The 19,974-nt window shown below is 32.1% G+C and overlaps 2 protein-coding genes and 1 long non-coding RNA gene across 3 annotated transcripts; all 3 read left to right on the forward strand.

Annotated features, from left to right (window-relative positions):
- The first annotated feature begins 1,470 nt into the window (after positions 1-1,470).
- On the forward strand, positions 1,471-2,192 carry LOC128200142 (uncharacterized). The gene is made up of 2 exons (XR_008252561.1): positions 1,471-1,654; positions 1,746-2,192. It is a non-coding gene; the product is annotated as an uncharacterized LOC128200142 (long non-coding RNA).
- A 319-nt stretch (positions 2,193-2,511) lies between these two features.
- LOC116413807 (uncharacterized) lies at positions 2,512-9,182 on the forward strand. The gene is made up of 5 exons (XM_052892553.1): positions 2,512-2,556; positions 2,907-3,303; positions 4,202-4,486; positions 5,727-5,888; positions 6,497-9,182. The coding sequence occupies exons 1-5, from the start codon at positions 2,512-2,514 to the stop codon at positions 6,679-6,681; spliced, it is 1,074 nt and encodes a 357-aa protein (XP_052748513.1). The 3' UTR covers positions 6,682-9,182.
- Positions 9,183-10,576: 1,394 nt separating this feature from the next.
- On the forward strand, positions 10,577-18,752 carry LOC116413809 (uncharacterized). Its single transcript, XM_052892536.1, has 4 exons — positions 10,577-10,795; positions 12,703-12,893; positions 14,292-14,451; positions 14,574-18,752. Exons 1-4 carry the CDS (start codon positions 10,684-10,686, stop codon positions 14,690-14,692), a joined length of 582 nt encoding a protein of 193 aa, XP_052748496.1. The 5' UTR covers positions 10,577-10,683; the 3' UTR covers positions 14,693-18,752.
- Positions 18,753-19,974: the final 1,222 nt, after the last annotated feature.

The raw sequence follows: 19,974 nt of genomic DNA on the forward strand, positions 1-19,974 counted from the left end.
GACTCTACACTCGAATGCTTCGTCCTACAACAATCACTTATATTTACATTAATTTTAATCAGTGTCATTTTAAAGTGTTACTTTTAGATAGAAATGTGACATTCGGATTTTTGTACTACATTTGCGTTGATATATATAGGCATATGTATGTTATCATTATGATGGTAAGAAATAAGTACGTATTTGTATAAGAAGAAAGGAGGCAATCATATGATTTACAGTGTTTAATTTATCATCCCTTCTATGTAGTTCCTTGTTCTTAGCTATACACTAGTCTACTATAAATTGAGAAAAATAGCAACTGATGGTGTATGTTTCCTCCTCTTTTTATTAAGTATATTTGTATAAGAAGAAAGAAGGCAACCATATGATTTACAGTTTTTATTTTATCATTCCTTCTATGTAATTCCTTGTTCTTAGGATTATATAGATTGAGCATCGTGTCTCAAAAACGGGTCAACTTTTTGTTAGCTTATTGTCAAATTAGCTGACTCGTTTTTTTTTACCAAAGTTCTATATATTCACGTACACAATGTACTTTGATAAACTGCAAGCGCTTTGGTCCCCTGTATTACAAAAAAAAAAAAAAAATACAATATACAATAAATAAGTATATAGGTTAGTATATTATTCTGATTTCGCTGGGAAGTAGGTATATACCTTTAATTATAGAGTTTATACATTTAAGCGTAGGTTTGTGCAACATAGTTATTTCTACAGTTAATTGTATAGAATAACTGTTGTTAAAAATTATGAATGAAAAATCTTTGAATTTTGTCCGATATATCTAATTATATTTAATCAAAGGTGATAACAGTCAATATGCATTAATTAAGCAATGTTAGAATTACAGAACATACAGCGCCATCTATTGAATGACGAATTAATAATCGATGAATGTAGTTGTATAGATTGTATTATAGCGCCAGTGTCTATTTTTTTTATTTTCACTAATCTAACAATTATTCCCTTAGTTACGGTTATAATATAAATAATATTATTCTTACGTAATTTGCTAAGAATAAAAATTACATATTTATTTTTTCTTCTATAGCTTCTTAGATGGTCATGAGTGAGTTAATATAGTTTTTACGGTTTATAAAAGGAGCTTAGACTTTTTTATAAGTTAATATACATAAAGCAAATTTGAACTTATTTTTCAAATTAAAATTTAAAATACATATTCGTTATTTAAGTTCGCTTATAAATAAACAATTTTGAATCGTTATATTTATTTTTGATTGTTATTAGACTGAAGTTGTTGACCACCTTTGGAGCTATTCTAATATAATTGTTAAAAGTAATGTTAACAATCTATAATCAAAGAATTCATAATTCCCTACACGTTCTATATTTTTAATATTGCAATATTCCTGTTTGTAAAACAAAGATGTTAAACCTTCGTCTATGGTTTACATGAACGTCAAATGTCATTATGTCACATTGACAGCGTGGTTGCGTCATGTACATTTCTCTATTTTCATTCTATTATTTTTATTATGAAAATGTTCAATTTTCTCTTTAAAATTATTACAAAATTATGTATTTTATTAAAGAGAGATGTTTAAATTAATATTTATATGCAAAACAAGTGCATGTTACATTATGAATCGATCTGGGATGAAATAAAAACAAAAGATTCTTGGCGGGATTTGTATTGTTTTTATTCAGAATTTTACATTTAGAATCGAAAGTTTATTGTTTTTGTCGTGCTACCATTGATTCAGAGCCTTGTGTTGTTTCAGGCGATGATTTTGTGCAGTGTGTACCGACAAAAAAAGGTCATCAAATTCTGTATAAAGGATACACTTATGTTTTTAAAAGCAGATTGCTTTGTGGTGCAGAGCAATGGTGTTGTTCGTTCCGTCAGAAAACAGGTTGTATATCTTTGATTAATATGCAAGCAAATGGTGTTGAAGTTGTGAGGGACTTCCACAATCACAAGAAACCAATGTTTAGTGACTGATCTATATGTTATTGAATTCGGTGACACATTTCAAACTAATCTGTTGAATGAAACATTTCTGTATAAATTCAAATATATTGTAGAGATATTTGTAAATAATTTTTTTTAGTGATGTTAAATAATGTTTCATTTAAAAGGTGATAATATATCCAAGAGCGAGAAGCGAGGTCATGGTTGTACATTTGTATAATTGTAAAATATATTGAAATAAATGCAATACAATTTACATATACACTTTTTGTTTATCCTTAAATTGTAATTAAATCAATTTTTAATATGAACATGTTTTTTAATTTACCTATTTTTATAAATATCTATTATAACTAAAGATATTTAATGTATCAGCAGCTGTAATAAATTGAACATTTAGAACAATATATGAAAATTAAACTATTATGTTATATCAACATTACTGACAAATAATTTGAACATAATACAATGATACTTGTGCAGTGACAATTTTATATACAAATCTAATCTGTTGGTGTCATTGACTATCATTTTGTTCAAGTTAGGTGTCATAAATTGTCTTGATTAATACTAGTATGAATCTAAATTTATCTTCGAGAAAAACCATAAATCAATATTGTGTAAAATTATTCTATAATTATATAAAACTACTTATATTTCTTTTAGAAATAAGATCTGATCTGTTGAAGATACTGTGAATTGTATTTAGTTTATGTGTTTCATTTATATTTATAAGAAATTTAAGCAAGTATATTCTGTTTTAGTAAACAATCTTGGCATGTCTTTATTGAATTTAGCAATTTAAAATATACAAAAAATCTCAAGATACATCAATATATAATCTATTAAAAGAAAAACCTTATTTATTGTTTATTTTATGCACTTTTATTTTGAAAGACAATTCCAATATTTTTTATTAATTATGGCATACATCTAATCTTAAGATTAGCAGCAGATTAAATTATAAAAGATTGAGAACATAATAAATTTGTTTACAGAACTACCAGAATGGGTTATAATATATTACATGAAACAATCGGCTACTGAATACAAATGTAACATTTGTGAAAAAGTATTGACTGTGTTCAACGAGAAGTCTATGGATTTATTTCATCACATTAAAGATAATCACAAAGAAGTGTATGATCTACATAAAGATAATACATCATCATCACCAGCTGGGTACCATATAGAATTCCTACATTTGAATGTGTTAAGGGACGACGGGGACCCAGAAAATGAACCGGTGTTCATTGGAGAAGTCTGTGAAGCAACTACTGAGGAGATGACTAAACCAGTTATAGATAAAATTGTATCTGTATCCGATTGCACCGTGTCACCAGTGAAAAAGAAGAAATTAATTAGTTGTAAGTATAACTAATGCTGCTTATAGAATATTACAAATTAATATTTTCATGTTTATATAAATAAAGTGCCACATACCGAGTACCTAGTTCTTAAGTTAAAATATATAAGTATGTCGAGGTCTTGGCCATAGAGAAGTGGTTACCATATCTATAGGCTTGGTTATCATTTTTCATCAGGTGGTCATCAGCTAATTTGCCATTTAAATTGTATAAAAATAATGAGGCAATGAGTAAATTTAAAGAAACAACCCAGATCTAAATGTAAAACTTCACATAGAAAAACATGCATACTGTGTCTCACAGATTCTCTTCATCACTAGGTATGAAGGCATATAACACCTAAGTCTTTACAAATGGCAACATTGACTATAAGAGACACCTCCCTATGGGATAAACCCGCCATTGTATGTTATTATATACATAGATATTCTATTGTTTTCTCTATAAGATGTATATACAGAATAGAAAACATACACCAGATTTTAAGTTAAACCTTCAGGAACACAATTGTAAAAGTAGCATCCAATATGGTGCAGTAATTTTTACATGATGGTGGAACATACAGATAGATACATACAGACAGATATCGCCTATCCATGTGGTCCCACATAGAATGGGCCACCCTTTCCTTTCCCATGGGTATCGTAAGAGGCGACTAAGGGGACTTAATATTGAGGGATAGGCAGCAGCATCCATCTAAAAATATCACCAAAGTGTAACTGTGGTTGCCAACTTACCTGTCAAGCATAGCAACTATTGGCAAAACTCCCCTTATATGGAAGGCTTATGTTCAGCAGTGGACAGTTAAGAGGACATAATAATAATAAATCAACATGGTCGAGTTACAATTTTATTGTATTAAAAAAATTGTGTAATTCTTATTATTTTTCTTTCTCAGTGGAAACAAGAAGACGCAGTTGGGTGTGGAAATATTTCACAAAAGTGAAAGACGACAATACTATGTTCCAGTGCAACCTCTGTAACATAGTGTTGTCGATCAAGGGCTGCAACACGAACAATATGAACCGCCACGTTAAAACTAGGCACGCGGACGTGTACGACGCGGAAATATATTTGAAAAAGGACAAATCAAAAGAAGTGGACTTCGAGCAGAGTGAAGATATGGAAGCTTTTAAAGTGATGGATGATTCTTGCGAGAACATCAATGAAGAGTTGGAGTCAGGTGAGTTTTTCTTAAGTAATATTTTTCGTGTTTTCTATTAAAATTTGATTCTACTATCTTGTCATGTTTATTTTTATGATTACAGCGCCATCTAGTCTTACGCATGGTAAAACATTTGTTGCCACTAGATGGCGTTTAATATAAACATGTCATGTACACACAGAACACATCAAAAGTACTTGTATAAGGATGGAAGTTGTCATACAGAATAAATAGCATCTATCACACATGAGATAATAAAAGAATTAAATTAAAAATGTTACAAAATACTGTTTTTATTAATTATTTGTGTCGTGTGGTCCCGGCATAGAATGGACCACCCCTTATTTTCCCGTGGATGCGTAAGAGACGACTAAGGGAACTTAGTGGCCAAAGGATGGGCAGCAGCGTCTATCTTAAAACATCACCAAGGCTAAATTGGGATTGCCAAGCGTGGCAACTGCTGGCAAAATCCCCCCAATAGTAAACCAACCAACAGCCCCGATTCCTATGGGGGAGGCCTATCTTCAGCAGTGGACAGATAGCGGCTGTTATGATGATGAAGATGATTAAGTATTTCTTATTAAGATAGTAAAACATTACGTTTTTTTTTATACAACTTAGAATGGCAAACAAGCTGACAGCCCACCTGATGGAAAGTGGTAACTGTCGCCTATAGACATGAGCAGTACCATGGACATAACAGAGTCTACTGTTTCGCCCATGATACTCCCAATGCGTTGCCATTCCTGAGGACTCAGGTGTTATTCCTCTGTACCCTGTAAATTCACGCCATATTCCACTCTTCAAATCGAAACACAGCCATGCAAACACAACTGCTTTACGGTTAAAACACGAATGGGAGAGAGGTACCCAAGCAAACGATTTTTGTATAAAGTCTCCCTGTGGTAATACCCAACCCAATTGGTACGTACCCAATTTTGCCGTGAAGGACCGAACTTATGTATTTATTATGTCTATATTGTGGTTTCGGTTTGAAGGAAAAGATTGTGCAAACTTGTATAAGGATCGTGGTTTGTTTAACATTGCTTTACTTTTCGATTATTGCAGATTCACTTTTCACACAATACAATAATTTTTATTAAAGGGTATGTCTGTTTGTATTTGTTTTCTTTGTGTACATGTATGTATGTATTTATAAAAAACTGTTTTTTAATTGTCTAGTGTCTAGGACTAGATGGCGCTGTGTATAATGAAACAAACACCAATGGTATACCAATATAATTATTGAAATCAACAGACATATCAGCCATGAAGCGGCGCAGCTGGGTGTGGTCGTACTTCAACCAGATGTCGGGAACAATAGCGCAGTGCAAGTTATGCAATCGCAGCATCAGTCACGGCGGCAACGCCACCGGCAATATGAACAGACATCTTAAGATGATACATAACAAGACACAGGGTAAGTGTTCACAGTAGTTTAAAAACTGCTCACGGCTGCGCACGTCTTTTTTCTTTTAAATGGATGATAATGGAATGGTAACCCCGCCTGCGCTAACGGTATACGTTGGCGGGGCACTAGTAAGAGATGATGGGTGAGAATGAAAAGCAGCTCAGCCAATTATGATGGATACAGCGCTGGATGTGGTGTGCGATGGATACAGTACATTTATATCTACACTTATCATACATTATATGATAAGTTGTTTCGCCCATGATACCCCCCATGCGTTGCCATTCCTGAGGACTCAGGTGTTATTCCTCTGTACTTAGTGAATTCACGCCATATCCCACCCTTCAAACGGAAACACAGCCATGCAAACACAACTGCTTCACGGTTGAAACACGAATGGGACAGAAGTACACAAGCAATCGACTTTTGTACAAAGTCTCCCTCTGGTTAATTCCTCATGGGTTAACTGACGCTTTATTATCATTGGTTGCATCTTTCACTAATATCCTGTCATCCATTTATCGATAATATGCTCGGAGTAAGGAGCACATGTTGGGTGTTACATTTTAGGATTACAGTCGTGAATACATTTAATTAATTCATGTGATTCTTTTCAGAAACCGACGTATGGGTATGGAAAGTGTTCGATCAAAGCCACCCAAAATACTACACCTGTAAAATTTGCCAATACAAATGTTCAAAGAACAGCGACAAAGTCCGAACAATGTCTTTGATATTGGACCATTTGAAAGATGAACATGGCGTGGTCTCCTGTGTTCAAATCATAACTGCCCCTATGTAAAGTTGGTGATCCAACATTTGGTAACCATCTATTGTATTATCACTCGTGTTGTGATAAAAAGTAGATACCAATATGCTTTATATTTACGAATATAAGTGGAAGAGAACTTTTTGATGTATGAAAAACTGGTTTTGAAAATGCATTTGATTAGTAAAATAATACATTTTACGTTTTTTGCAATCATATTCGGACACAATGACCAATACAATAAATATATAACAGTTTTATAGCTAGATCTTTATTGATAACATTGCCTTAAACTTGCTTCTTGTATAGCTGGTTTTATTAATGTAATTTTATCTAACTTTGACAAGAACAATCGTTTTCATTAATGAATCAAACAAATCTATTTTAGAAATATGTTTATATTAATGTACGCATGAAAAAGAAAGAAAAAGCCGGGATTTTATTACTATCTATCATGTGTTAGCGTAACCGTATATACTATATTTGTATTGCCAATTGTCAAGAGGTTTTCATTCGACGATTATTATCAATTTTAAGCGTTCATCGTAACGTACGAATATTAAGATGCGACGTATTCGTAAATATAAAAACTATAAACAATGTATATATAAATATAATAGATGTAAGAGATATGTAAATATGTTGGACTGTTGATGAGAATAAGGGATATAGGTTGACGACGGGCAATCCAAGCCGTATTTTATGTACCGTCGAATCAGAGTACACAATTTTATTGTTTGACGTGCACGCATGTTCGTGCGAATTCGCAGTTGCCATCTGCCAGCTGAATACAGTTTCTCATCTCTGCAAGTCCTAATAGCAACCGACTAGACATACAAGTGTGTAAAAAAAATTTAGTTATATTTTTCTTTATAATTATCAGTTAAGAGGTCATATTTGCTTAAATTTTATTGCACATTATCATTTATTCTATTATATTAACTCCCATGCAAATACACCACGTGGCGGTGGTAGATAGACATTTATCAGAGGGAGACTTTGTACAAAAGTCGATTGCTTGGTACCTCTGTCCCATTCGTGTTTCAACCGTGAAGCAGTTGTGTTTGCATGGCTGTGTTTCGGTTTGAAGGGTGCGATATGGCGTGAATTTACTGGGTACAGAGGAATAACACCCGAGTCCTCAGGAATGGCAACGCATGGGGGGTATCATGGGCGAAACAGTATACTCTGTTATGTCCATGGTACTGCTCGTGTCTATAAGCGACGGTTACCACTTTCCATCAGGTGAGCCGTCAGCTTGTTTGCCATTCTAAGTTGTATAAAAAAAAGATGGTAATATAATAAAACTGTTTATTTTATGTTAATAATCATGAATTATATTTATTATATACCTACTTGATGTAGTGACAAATTTTAGTTTGTATGTAATACTTAGCACCAATTAAGTCGATCTTCGGTCGCCGATCTTCTGCGATGGAACGCCAATGCATTATCAGGTCGCATACATTTTCCTACTGTTGGTCACATTACGCGGAATATCGGTCGTTGTGTCGACATAATGTCGTGGAATGCTGGCATCCGGCGGCTGCTCGGTCATCCGCGTGCTGATCTTCCAATTGCGGAAGATCGACGACACATTACATATTTTCGTATGTGTTGCCCCCACACATACCATCCCATCTGGGTTGACTACTTCTTTAGAAATTTAACGCGCCTTAAATACAGTTATTGAAAAGAAATAATTATTTTTAAAAATTGACTTTTCTTATTTATTAATATTAATAATTAGCCTTAATTTTTAAATATTGCTATGACTCCAATAGTTATTTTATTTGTTTAATTGACATTATTGTAAAGTTCTTGCACTCATGTTTTCGTGGGCTGTTTATAATTAAAATATGTAAAGGCGTACCATGGGTTACCTTTATATATATATACACACGTCTATTATTATATTAATTCTCGGTACCTACGCAACGGGCTTAGTCCAGGGGAGGTCTCAACTTTGGGAATAATATCAGGTATGTATGTCATTATTTAATTGAAATTGCGTATCGTTAAGTAAAATACGATTTTATCACAATGACTGCGCTAATCGTGTAAGGAAATATAGATCCAACGAGATAGAACTATTATCATATTCGTCATAGTCGTAGAATACTGACGGATTTATATTTAATATTTATCAGATCCGTCAGTTATCTACGATTATGACGAAATAGTGGCAATAAATGTATCGCGTAACATACACGCTCCAATTGAATTGAGACCCTTTCTTTTTGAAGTAGGTTGAAACATTATGTAAATCGCTGGGAGAAAGGAATTAGGCTATTTAGTGTTTTATTTATATGAATAATTTTATTTTATTTCAGTGCGAGATAAGTTGTATATAAGAAGCTAAATATAAAGTTGCTATCAATTAAAATGAAAATTATGTACCTAATTTCTGTATTGTTTGTGAGAATATTTTAAATATTAGATTTTATATTTATTTTAATGGGAAGCACTATTCAGTCTTTTGTTTTAATATTAAGAAATGTAAATATTATTCACGAATTAAAACTGGGCACACACCCCTGTTTTATTTCTACCCCTTTTTCTACTCCCGATGTATCCCATTTCATTATTAGCAATTAAAAAAAATATTCGGTCCAGATAAAATTAACTGCTGGAGAAATATATACAGGTAATGTAGAAAAAAGTAGCATTTTCTACTAGTGAAACTGAAGTATTTTTTAGAAAGAAAGATAAGTTACGATTTGACATGTTTTACCTTTCATGGTCGATATTTTATTTATTTTAGCCATTTCTTTGAAATGAATGCTCAGTTTCACTATTAACAGATTTTTTAAGTAATAAATTTTTTTAAGGTAATTTTTTTAAGTAATAAAAATGGAATGGTAACCATTTAAAAAATACCGCCCGCGCTAAATATGCCTGCCTGCGGCATGTTACAGGATGAAAAATATATTTTGTGACACCGATCTGTTTTTTTTATAAATTATTGCTATTAATGATTTTTTTAATTAATTATTATTGGGTTTTGTTTATAAATGGTGGTTATCCCTTATGGAACAATCCAAGATGCACACCCTGCACATAGTTATGCGCGGTGAGCGATACCAACAGAAGGGGGACAAACACCCCGGATCGCTTTCCCACGCCACCTTAGAGCAGCTACGTGCGACGAGAACCCGTACCAGTCGCTGTTTCATCTGTGCGTCGAACCGTTGGAGAGTTTTTCAGTGAACTCGTCAAGAGTTGTATTGTGGTAGTTATACTAAGTATATTTAAATTATTATTATTAAAATTAGTAGTGTAATTATTTATTATTACTTATTAGTTTTGATATTATGTCCATGGTACTGCTCATGTATATAGGCGACGGTTACCACTTTCCATCAGGTGGGCCGTCAGCTTGTTTGCCATTCTAAGTTGTATGTATAAAAAAAAAAAGATCACGAGATTGTAAATCTAACACTAGTTTTATTCCGCCCACCATGTACCCTCTTGTATAGGCATTCCGTCACCCGTATCCAATAGCGAGGATGCCTTAAATACTGTACCGCAAACCATAAAAAAAACACTAGTTTTATTACTACTGATTCTGCTTAAAACATAGAAAATTATTAATTGATTATCATTGATACCTATATTTATTTAGTTTTAATAACTTGTTTACTATTAATTACCAATCATTATAAATATATTTCAACCATGTGTTTATTTTCGTAATAGGATCCGATTAGATCCTATAAAATCATATGAATTGCTTAAATTCCATATTTATAGGTCCTTGACAGTGTGGAGCCCAAGAAGGAAGTCTCAAAATAAAAAATTGTAACCACAACGTATTTACTGTTTTAAAATAATAAAAAAAAAAATTACATTTAATTGGTTTTATTTAAATCAAATACAGATAGGTATTTTAATATAAAATTAAAACTTGATAATGGTAATTTATATACAATACTAGAGTTAAGGTAGGAACACCTTAGAACTACCTAGTAATTTTTTATACTTTGCAATTTATAGTAGTTTTACATTGTACTATTTATAGGTACATAAATAATAATGTGTCCCATTTTTTCAGATATTGCAAAATTATGCATCGATAAAGTCATCTCACATAATGCACAGTATATAAAAGGCACAACATGCAAACCGCAACGTAAAAAAAACAAAGGTAATGTAATTTTAAAAATAATCCAATAAATTGGGTAGTTATTTATTATTGCTGCGTTTTTGGTGCAAATAAACATGTGGTTCATCCGATAGTAACTGAATATCGCTGCCCATGAGCAATTTCAAGACTGGGGAAGTGTATAAAGTGCATCTAAACAATACTCCTTTTATATCCAGCCTTAGAATTTGCTTTTATATCATATCTGAGGGCCTACCATGAATTATTTTTCAAAATTTCGAGCACGAACGAAACAGAAATTTGATGTTAAAATTACATAATATATGCCATTTAAAATTATTAAAAAAGTTAAAATACCATTTCTCTGGACTATTAGAATAGGATTTATGACGAACGAAATGTTAAGCTTCATTTACTGGGTCGATTATGGTATGAACAAAAACTCGAAATTGAGCCCGAAAATTCGGATTTTCGTTTCATGGTAGACCACCTGTTCGAAAATAGTTTTATAATATTTGAACGTAGAACGAAGTGCTTAATAAAATGATAAAGAACGTCTATTCTTTCTAATTGATTTAGTATTTAAGTTTCCGGATCGTATGGTTAATTCAGCAGAGATTAATCGTTTATCCTAGAACGTTCCTCATGACATATAAGAAACGCTTTGGGGAGGGGAAGGATTTGTTAGTAATGTGGATTACCAGTACCGTTGCTAGCAATATACCCTCAGGTCGACCTCCCCGTCGACCTGAGGGTAGGTCGACCTATGGTTTATATACCATCGTGCTTAATTCCAGGTGTATTCATCACGATAGGCTAACCAACCTGCCTCTTTATTCTTACTTATCATTCCTCATTGGTGTCCCGCCAGCGTATACCGTTAGCGCCAGGCGGGGTTACCATTCCATTAACATTAATAAAAAAAATATAAGAAACGCAAAAAATTAAAATATCAATGCCAGTGAATTGAGTTGTGTTTCGTTGCTAACATGCAGATAAAGGTTTCAATGTTATTGAAGTAATCATAAGTAAAATTTTATCCATTGTCTTTTGCTATGAAGAATATTAAAATCAAAATAAACTTTAGTAGGTTTATACAAAAGCTATATAGTTTAAAGTTAGCTTTTGACAAGAAAGTAAACAGTTAATTTTTCAAACCTGTATTAACACTATATGTACTTATTTAAATATATTATGACTAAAATAACACGCTTGTTCAAGAAGGAAATTAATCAAAAAAAAGTTTTTATATGATTAAATAGACGGCTTTGTTAATGGAAAATGATAATCGTCACATATTGTCATGCATATCACAATACCAGTATATTGTATGTACACGGTATCTGTGATATTCATGCGTTGCCAACCCTGAGAACTGTGGGAAGGGATTGTTAGTAATGGGCCTCCCCTTCGTTCCCATTGCTATCAATATAAGGTATATTGAAAGCAATGGTCAATCAGGTTGACCTCCACGCGGTTCCCCCTGGAAACCATCGTGACTAATTTATCTCTGAATTGGTCACAATGGGCTAACTGACCTGCCTTTTCATCCTCACCAATCATTCCTCACTGGTGCCCAGTCAGTATATACCAATAGGTACCCAGCTTGAGTTTCCATTACATTATTATCCAAGAAAAAAACTAAGATATTATTATAGATGATTTATAATTATATAATTTTTATATAATGTGTATTTTTTGTTACTTTATTGGAACTAAGTTCACAAGTGTTTACGTTGTCTAACATCTATGATCAGGTAACACAGTATGAAGTTGGCCATACAACAAGAGAAATAAAATTTGAATATGATTTAAACACAAACAACCCTTAAAAAATTAAAACATACCCGTTTTGTTTCGTTTGTATAAAATATAAAACCTACATTGCTATATAATTAATTCACTAAATTGTCTTTAAGTACATTGTAAATATACATTTCCAATTTCAGCTTATCAAGTTGAAATGATAACACTACTGTCAACTATAAAAAATCAAAACGAACAAATATCTGAATTGTTAAAAGAAACTGCACAACCGGAAAATTATCGCCATGAATTTCAGTTTCCTATAAAAAATGATGATGAATTGAATGCAATTGAGCTCGTGCTTAGAAATGAACCAGGAAAATATATTAATTTGGTAGGTAAACGTGATTTTTGCTGTGGTTTGGTGGATGGTCTATTTGCTTTATATATTTTCGAGGTTTTTCCGAGAGACTACAGGATGGGGTTCTTCAAAAGGGGGTAAAGAGGTTTCTTCAGGGTCAGCAACACACGGTCAGCAATACCTCTGGTATTGCAGGTGTTCATAGGCTACGGTAACCACTTACCATTAGGTGGGCCGTATGCTTGTTTGCCACCTCAGTGGTATAAAAAAAAAAACTATATTAATATTGAAGGTGTATGAATATCTAATAAATAGTGTAATAATGATGGACAAAATTAAGAATGAGTATATTCGCCGTGTGGTCCCGGCATAGAATAGGCCACCCCTTCCTTTCCCGTGGTTGTCGTAAGAGTCGACTAAAGGAGGGCAAGGAATAGGCAGCAGCGTCCCACTTAAAACATATCTCAAAGCCAATGGTTAACAATCCACCTGCCAAGCATGGCAACTATTGGCAAAACTTCCCTTATGGGGGGTAAGTTTATGTTCAGGAGTGGACAGTTAATGTCTTAAAGAATAATGTCAGAGGAAGTTTGAAAGTAATGCCATCGACAAAAAGAAAAATAGTAATTATCTTAGTATGTCAATGTGATGCGGAGGGATGAGGAGCATGTTTTAAGGATAAATGTGGATGGTTATAAGGTCAATGGCAGACCTAAAAAGACATGGATGATCTGTGTGAAAGACGATATGGGAAAAATGGGAGTGAAAATTGAAATTACTGTGAATATAATTATTTTTATATAACAGAATGACAAACAAGCTGACGATCACCTGATGGAAAGTGGTAACCGTCGCCTATAGATATGAGCAGCAACATGGACATAACAGAGTATACTGTTTCGCCCATGATACCCCTCATGCGTTGCCATTCCTGAGGACTCGGATGTTATTCCTCTGTACCCTGGTAAATTCACGCCATATTCCACCCTTCAAAACGAAACACAGCCATGCAAACAACTGCTTTACGGTTGAAACACGAATGGGACAGAGGTATCCAAGCAAACTTTTGTACAAAGTCTCCCTCTGGCATGAATAGAAAGCAAAGAAAGTACATATTACGCTAACTCCAAGTAATTGGGATAAGGAAGGTAAGGAAAGATGACGATGATGCAACAATGTGTGTATATATGTATATAATTTTTATATATTTTTAATTTGCAAAAGATGCTTTTTTAATTATAAAGCACTATTATACCTACTTGTACAACAATTAGTCCATTACCTTAAGGTTGTCTTGAAAAGATTGCCCTCAGCAATAAGACCGCCTTACTGTACTTATAAAATTGTATCGTTATGTTTGTAAATTGTCTTGTTTATTTCCTATATTGTATAATACTCATTCATTCATTCATTCAACAATTTTTATTTCAGTTCAAATACATAAGATCTGTCGGTGGACGACATTTGGCAAACAGAGTATCAAGAGTATTAAAAATACTTATGCTAGATACAATGGCTTCAAAGTATAATTATTTCGGAAAAGGCTCCAAAAGAGCATTTTCAACATTACTATTGGGAAAGTGTGTTATAGGTGAGCACAATGTTTTGAAAATAATTCCCTAATAGTTCCATACCGTGGGCATGATAGTGTATCCTGTGATGCTCACGGTGCTTCATGTCTGTAGACAATGGTAACCTTTCATTTACTTGCAGAAGCTATTGCCAGTTCCACCCCAGACGTGACTGTCAAACAAGTAGAAGATCAAATTAAGATATGGTTGAAGCATGCTCCGGAAAGAGCAAGAAAACAGGCTGCGTCCAACTACTTATAATGCACCTTATGTAATAAAAAGTTTATAGAGAAAACGAAATTAGTATGTGGAATGGAATATAGTGTGTATTTTCCCTATTAACTGGATATGTAAAACACATATCTGACTTTCTTTATATGGTACAAATTAGGATATAACAAATCGTCATAGTCGTAGAATACTGACGGATCTTTATATGTAATATTTGTCAGATCCGTCAGTATTCTACGACTATGACGAAATGTATTTAAGAGTGTTTATCGGAAGCTTTCCTAAGTGTGTCAATATCAAAAATAATTAACAATTTCGAATATTTTTGATTGATTATTCAAAAAAGGTTCTGTTAACGAACTGAAATATTATTTAACAATCCTTTACTAATATTATAAATGTGAAAGTGAGTTTGTTGCCTCATAGCGCCTTAACGGCTTAACCTATCACTATGAAATTTGGTATACACGCACTATTTGGGACGAAGAAGGATAAAGGCTACTTTTATTCCGGTCAGTAAAGATATGTCGGTCACGCAGACTACAGTCCCAGGCGTGGGTAAAAGCTAATATTCTTATAAAGGTATCACTAAAAATTTTTGATTTTGGTAGCAAAATTTAACAAAAACAGTAATTAAACAGTATAAAAAAACAGTATTTGAAAATTTTCGAAGCAAAATATGAAGTAGGTGCAAAGTAGTCTATGTGTAATATTATCGTTTTAATTCACCAACAGAACACTTTTTAATGTATCTGAAATATAAATATATTTTCATTTTTGTTTTTATCGAAACTTGATCCGACACTACCTACCTACATTCTTTTTACACCTAAATTCTCACCTCTCTCTCTCTTTAGAGCGTTCTTAACAAAGTGACGCAACATTTCAATTATCTGTCAATTGTCAAAAATAATTGAACATTTTCTTATGTTTTCGATTCTTATTTAGAGTGCTCTGCTTCTCATACATATGAAACATAGAATACGTTCAAACCAGAGGGAGACTTTGTACAAAACTCATTTCCTTGAGTAACTCTGTCTCATTCGTATTTCTACTGTGAAGCAGTTGTTTGAATGGCTGTGTTTCGGTTTAAAGAGTGGGATATGGCAGTGAATTTACAGGGCACAGAGGCATAACGCTTTAGTCCTCAGGAATGGCAACTCATGGGAGGTATCATGGGCGATACAGAACATTCTGTTATGTACATGGTACTGTTCATGTCGTTATTTGCCATTGTAAGTTGCATAAAAACATTGCATATTAATGTACAACTCAAAAAGTTATACTTACTTCATATTTTGTTTTAGAATTTTTTAAATACATTTCTGCCATCACAATCCAAATTTTAGTAAAAACTATAATATTGTCTAATTATTGTCGATTTACTTTGCTAGCAGAGAACTTTTTAATAATCAGTCTGAAACTTTGAAAGGTCATCAATTGTTTTTAAAAATTGACCTGTTTGTTCAGTTCACAATGTCCAGTGCCATTGTAAATACACACATTATTTTTACTAGAAATAATTAATTTCTTAAATTTAAGATATTGCAATACTTTGGTTAAAAGAACGTTATTAAAACTATGCATTCGATTTTATTAATAGGGACAAGCGATTCCTTATATCCGAAGTATATTCTCTAAACTTATTTCTTAACCTAATATTTTTATTTGATAGTATAGCGAAATTACTGTTTTATGAACTTGTAAACCAAAATTATAAAAATTTTGGCTTAAATCTTTTAGGAATTTAGTTAATAAGGTGCTTGTCGGTGTGGTACCAGCATAGAATAGACCACTCCATGCTTTCCTATGGGTGTCGTTAGAGGCGACTAAAGGAACATAATGGTTCATTGGTTCACATAAAACATCACTAAAATCCTAACTGCGGTTGCCAACCCACATGCCAAGCGTGGCAACTATTGGCAAAACTTCCCTTATGGAGAGGGCTTATGTTCAGCAGTGGATGGTTAACGGCTGAAATCATGATGATGATGATGGTCTTAAAACTAAAGACTTCACTGTGATATGTACCTCAAAATAGGCCCCAATATTTGAACAATGAAAAATTTATTTAATGTTAAAAGTTTGGTAAGAACACGTTATATTTTAACTGCATTTGTTTTATTGTTCTATAATTACGTTTAGTTCTTAATTTTTTTTTTCCTTTTTTGCATAATGGTGGAAATTGCCATCATAACTTTGAATGCCCAAAAATTATATAAAAGAACACGTTCACTTTAAGTCGATCGTGTCTGGATAGCTTTTTATTGTTCATTGCGGAAAAAAAACATAACTTTCAAATGTATTTTTTTAAACATTTTTCTATTAATATTGATCATGAATTATATCGCCTTGATTTATTTCACCAATAAAAAAATCATGCAAAAAAGGGTTAAATAAATTTACTTTTTAAATAATATTGTTTAATACCTTTGTCAGTTGCTACATTATATAGTTTAGGTATACAGGGTCCTCACTTCTCAAGGTTTGCCTTGAAGAGGTTGTTATTTAGCGAAAAGGTCGCCTACCGTTGTCTCTTTATCTTACTTTTATGTAAGTAAGTTTATGTAAATAATTTTTCATTTTGTGTACATATTATTAATATTATATTAGTTTCGCTGAAAAATTAAAAAGTATATTTAATGTTGAATACAAGTTTTTGTTTTTCAAAAAACAGATTCGATATTCAAATTTTTATATAAACTCGTTAACCTTGAACATGATCCTAACATAGCATCGAGTTCATACTATCTGTCGAGCTTTGTACAACTCACTTGATCTTGTCGATTTGTTTATAATATTTTTAAAATTAAAATTATAATTAATTATTTAGATAAAATAAGTGCGGCTAATTATCATATTGCTTTATTAATATAAACTTTATGTTTGCAATGGATAACTCAAAAACTCCTTGATTGATATAAAAAAAATTCATGTATTGAAAACTACTAATTATTAGTGAGTAGTACTTATTTAAAAAAAAGATGTGCAAAGCCGGTGGGGGGGGGGGGGGGGGGGTCTTTGGTTTAATATAAATGTGACACTTTCTAATCTGTTGAACGATATTGGTTCTTTTCTATATCGAGAATATGAAGGTGACGGTTACCATTTTTATCAGTTGAACCGTCACTTTTGTCACTGGCTTGTCATTTTTAATATTTTGGTATTGAAATAAATGTTCTTGATATGTGATAAGTATTTTTATTTTGTCCAAGGAGTTTCTACTGCGATAGTTATGAGAAACAAGAAATAATTTTTTTTTTGCATACCCCACTAGATGACACTACATCAAACTCTAACTACGAGTACTCGATCGATCTTAGTAAAAAAGGTAAATAAATATATACAGGCAACTAATATCTGTCTGTTATCTGCTGATTATATTATAATTATGAAAGATTTTATACAATTAAGCGATGAATGGAGTTGAATGAGATTTGTTATATAAATAGACTACAATATTATCCTAGATTTATACAGGATACTTTTGTCCTAATTTAGGCGGGTAAATCCGCGACATATAACTAGTATTATATGATGATTCCGCAATGAAGTAATAATCGTTTAATGCAGCCTGAATTAATAGAACTGTTACAAATTGAAATGATCCAATGGTATGAGTCTTCTAAGAACAGTTTATTTATAGACAAGACTATGTGTGTGTGTTAATATAAATTTGCACCTACTTTTTGACGATGGAAAACATTAATATATATAAGTACATTCTTCTTTAAGAGCTGTGCTCTTGTTGGTAGATCTCTTGCCACTCACTGCGATTTTCAGCGAGTCTCTTCACCTCTTGATACGACACGACACCAACTCTCTTCCCCTCCTTCCTTCTATCTTACCTTCTATAATAATGTTCATAAGTTCGTCGTGCCGTATCAAGTGTCCCTACTATTTTTACTTTTTGACCTTAATTCCATTAGCATTCATTAGAAATAACAAGATGATAGATTAAGGTAGAGAGAGTAAGAGAATAGAGTAAGCAGAAGACGAGTCGTAAATTATCTGTAGATATATACATTAGTGCACGTATAAGAAAAATCACGAACACGATGGAACGCCAACTCATGTATGCGGTAGCGATAACATATCTATCGATATATTTGACACTTGTTTAGGAAAGTTGATGTAAAAGGAGTAAATAAAGAAAAAACATATGAACATTCTGATATTTACACGTTGGTTACTCAAATATGTTTAGTCTTAATTGATTTAAAGGCAATTTAATACCTAGATTAATCATATCTTGGATTAATTATTGAGAGGGAATAATAATAACTACATATTTTATCTTAATTAAAGCTGCAAATTCGCCAGTTATACAAGAAAATAATTAAATAAAACCATACAGTAACAGTTATGACTAGTTTTATTTCATAACACCAAATTACACATCAAAATATAATATCGCTATATCTACTCACAATTTGGCATTTATTTCGATCACTACCTTAGTTATTACTGCAATAAATACACAACCATATACTATTATTCAATTTAAGAGGTAGATACTTCCTGTATTTATAATAATTATGCACGTACATTAAACCTTTTTAGTTCATAAGACAAATAAACATTTTAAAATGAATATCATAAAGGCTTACAGGTTTTAAACTATAAAACGTAATGGTCATTCATAATCACCATTATTGAAATAAAAATAAATGAAAAATAAAATACAAGAGTATAAATTAAATTTAAATTAAAAATTAAATTTATAAGTTATTATAAATTACTATTGTGTAATTTTAACTCAAAACTTTAAATATAAATTAATCATAAAATAAATTTTTAAATTACAATTAATTAACGTTTTTAATTTTAACTCTTACTTATGATCGCTAAATAAGTCTGTTTGTATGTTATCCATGTATAGAACCTTTTATATTACAGATGTAGAGTTTGTTGTATATTTTTCATTCGTGTAATCGAGCAGTTATTTTCATGTAATGATTAAATTTGAAGACTTCATTATAAAATCGTCATAGTCGTAGAAATTGACGGATCTTTATATGTAATCTTTGTCAGATCCGTCAGTATTCTACGACTATGACGAAATATTTACTAATTCACATTTATATATATATATATATAAGTACCTATTATTTACACTCTTTTTATATACAGCGTTAAATAATATTTTTTTTTACAAATATTTCAATAATTTTATCAATTTTGACAAATTCATAAATTGCTTATGAATAAACTGACCCTGTATTTGATCCTACATCGGTAAATTTAAATCTTACAATGAATCATCTGTAGTCGATACATTCGTGATCGGAATCGCATATTAGGAACTCACA

The sequence above is a fragment of the Galleria mellonella genome, unplaced genomic scaffold (genome assembly GCF_026898425.1).
Source record: "Galleria mellonella isolate WM207_F2 unplaced genomic scaffold, CSIRO_AGI_GalMel_v1 utg159, whole genome shotgun sequence".
Taxonomy (NCBI): domain Eukaryota; kingdom Metazoa; phylum Arthropoda; class Insecta; order Lepidoptera; family Pyralidae; genus Galleria; species Galleria mellonella.